The following is a 2,854-nucleotide window of genomic DNA, read 5'->3' on the forward strand; positions in this document are numbered from 1 at the left end:
CGGGGCTGCGCGCCCGACCTCGGCACCCCGGCACTGCGAGGGGCGGCCGGGCCCGGCGGAGGGCAGCGCCCGAGCTCCTCGGCGCGGCGGGGCGTCGTGGCTGGGGGCGACCCGGCTCCGCGGCCGCGGGCAGGCTCCGTGCAGGGAGCGGCCCGGCCGCCGGCTGCAGTCCGCTCCGCGTTTTGCCGCTCGCCGCCGCGCTCCCCCCTCGGCGGCAGCGGCGGCGGGCGGGTGGCGGGCGCTCGGAACAGCCAGTTGTTTAAAATCCTTCTAGAACCGTTTCTAATTCCCCCTTGCGCCGGGGAAGGGAGAGCGCGAGCGGGGAGGGGGGAGGAGGAGGAGGGAGGAGAAGGGGACGGGGGGAGCGGCGGGGGGGGAGGAGGGAGCAGCCCGCCCGGCTCCCGCCTGCCCGTCACGGAGCGGGGGGGCGTGGCTTCGGGCCCGGCCGGCCAATGGGCTGTGTGTGTGGCGGCGTCGCCATGGCGACGGGGCTGTTCCCGGGGAGGCTGTGATGGGTTGACAGGTGCGTGACAGTCGGAGCTCTCCGCAGGCATGTACGGCAAAGGCAAGAGCAACAGCAGCGTCCCGTCCGACAGCCAGGCCCGGGAGAAGTGAGTACGGCCCCGCCGCCGTCCCCAGCCCCGCGCCCAACAACTTTTCGCCGGGGGCGGCCGCGCTCGGGCCGCGTGGCCGCGCGGCGCCGGGGAGCGGTCGGAGTGGGACCCGCGCTGCCCCGCGGGGGGTGCGGCGCCCCGGGCGCCGCTCGGCGGGGCCGGAGCCGGGAGCGGGCGGCGCGGCGCGGGGACGAGTTGGGAACAAAGCGCGGCGGCCGTGGGGCGCGGAGCTCTGGCAGCTCCCGGCTCCCAACTTCGGGCCGGGACCGCGTCGCTCCGGGCCGGGAGCGCCGCGCCGCCGAGCCCTGGGGAGGCGCGCACCGAGCCGCCTCGAAAGTTTTCGCGTTGCGGCGGTCTCGCCGAGCCCGGGCCGCGCGGCCCCTCCGTAGCCGCGGGGACGGCGGGACACGGCGCGGCCGAGCAACTGGTGGCTGCCGGCGGTGTGCGGGCGCAGCGCTCCGGCGGCGACTGCGGGCGGCGCGGTGCGGAGCAGCCGTTCTCCGCCGGGGAGTTGCGGAGCGCCCCGCGGGCGCTGGTCGGGGTACCGCGGGGGCGGCGCACGCCGCGCGGCGGGGCAGAGCCGCGGCGCTCCGCTCCGAGACCGGCGCGGGAAGTTCGCGGCGCCTTCGGTCCCTCCGTTCCTTCTGCGGCCGGTCTGTCTTCCGTGTTCCAGCCATCGTAACGTCGCGTGCGGTGCTAAAAGGCGCGCTACTTTTCCAGGCAGGGCTGCCGAGCCGCCGTATTGCTGAGAAGTATCTGCCCTGCTCGGCAAAGTTGCGGGGCCCTGCTAGATGGTGCTGTTCGATTTGCGGACGCCGGCTCCCTCGCTGCGCTGGGGTGGCGCGCGGACGGGATGCGCGCTGCGGAGCCAGGATGGGCTGCTGCCAGGGCACGGGCACGGCCGGGCCGGGAGCGGTGGGGGGCAGCGGCGTAGCGACGGGCTCAGCCAGCAACTTAGACGTGTCCCTTCATCTCCCAGGCTTGCTCTAAGGATTCTTTTCCCCCGACGAACGCCGTTACCTTCCAGATTTATTCCTTCTTTCTTATCCTTTGAACTTATCCCCTAGCAGAGCAGATTCCGTCGTTGCGGTCCTCATACTTTTCTTGGGGAGTTGCGTTATTTTTCCTTGTGAAGCTGTTCCATGGTTGTGCAGTGCTACTCCCGAGATGATGCACGAGTTCTTGCTCTGCGCTGAAAAGTTACCATCAGATTAAAGGTCTCTGTGAGAACACAGCCCTGACTTCTGCATAGAGTCTGGTCTGTTTGGAAATTGGAGAAAACATGCATGTCTGAGGCATTAGGCAGTCACTTAGTCAAGAAGAACGAGATTATAACTGTGTTTAATTTGAATTTTCAAAGTTCTTAGATCCAAACATGCAACTTTTAGTTTTGTCTCCTTGAGATTTAAGTAGCCAAATTGAGCAGCCAGTGGCAGATCTGAATGCACTTGCAATGACTGAGTAAGCGCAATGGGGTTTGGGTGTGCAGAACACACGTGTTCCTCGTGAGGACATGTGAGCATGTGAAGAGGCTCCTGAGGAGCATTTTACCAGTGTGGAAGCTGGTGTGTGTTGTTCGCATTTTATTTCAGTTAAAGATGTGATATATTGTATATTTTACAGACTGATTCAGCACCAAATATGTTTTTAATGTGGTATCTCGCTGTGTGCCGCCTTTAATATTTATCTTGTTTGAGGTTATGTCATCTCTATTAAATAAAGTGAACAAGTTTTGCAAGTCATTTTTACAGTACCCCCTGGCAAATTATCAGTTCCAAAGCAATGTTCATTCTATGGTCTTTCTCTTTGCCCCTCCCACCCGAGTTTTGGGGGTAAATTACCTCTATTATATTGCTTAACAACAAATGTGAAGTTTGGACAGTCATTCCCAGAGAAATAATACCAGGTTCTGTATCTGAGATGTACAGTGCTGCTCGAAAAGTAGTACAGTGAAGGGCATGATGCCTGTAAAGAGCAGAGAAGGATGAACTAAGAAAGCGTTCTTTTTCTCCCATTTCTCCCATTCTGGAGCAGCTGTGCTTTGGTTTTGGGTCTGGGCTACCCCTACCACATGGTGGGCATGACAGCTGTGTTCCAGCATCACCTCTTCCACTGTCCAGACTTGGCCAGGGACAGACAAGTCTTCATGTAAGCTGTGGGAGAAAAAAGGCTGAATTTCTTCATAGCATTCTTTGTTATCTCTTTGTGGCAAACGCGTTCCTATTCTGTAAAATTGGATT

The 2,854-nt window shown here is 61.5% G+C and overlaps 1 protein-coding gene across 6 annotated transcripts in view; it reads left to right on the top strand.

The window, feature by feature from the left end:
* Nucleotides 1–396: 396 nt before the first annotated feature.
* The window catches only part of SSBP2 (single stranded DNA binding protein 2), a 157,781-nt gene continuing 155,323 nt past the window's right edge, over nucleotides 397–2,854 (top strand). For 2 of the 6 annotated variants that reach the window (XM_048930472.1, XM_048930474.1), the window contains exon 1: nucleotides 397–611. In XM_048930472.1, coding sequence (XP_048786429.1) covers nucleotides 553–611 — 59 coding nt within the window. In that variant the 5' untranslated portion in view covers nucleotides 397–552. The remainder of the gene's footprint in view (nucleotides 612–2,854) is intronic. The other 4 variants (XM_048930473.1, XM_048930475.1, XM_048930470.1 and 1 more) reach the window with 3 other exon arrangements.

This window comes from Lagopus muta, chromosome Z, assembly GCF_023343835.1.
Source record: "Lagopus muta isolate bLagMut1 chromosome Z, bLagMut1 primary, whole genome shotgun sequence".
Taxonomy (NCBI): Eukaryota; Metazoa; Chordata; class Aves; order Galliformes; family Phasianidae; genus Lagopus; species Lagopus muta.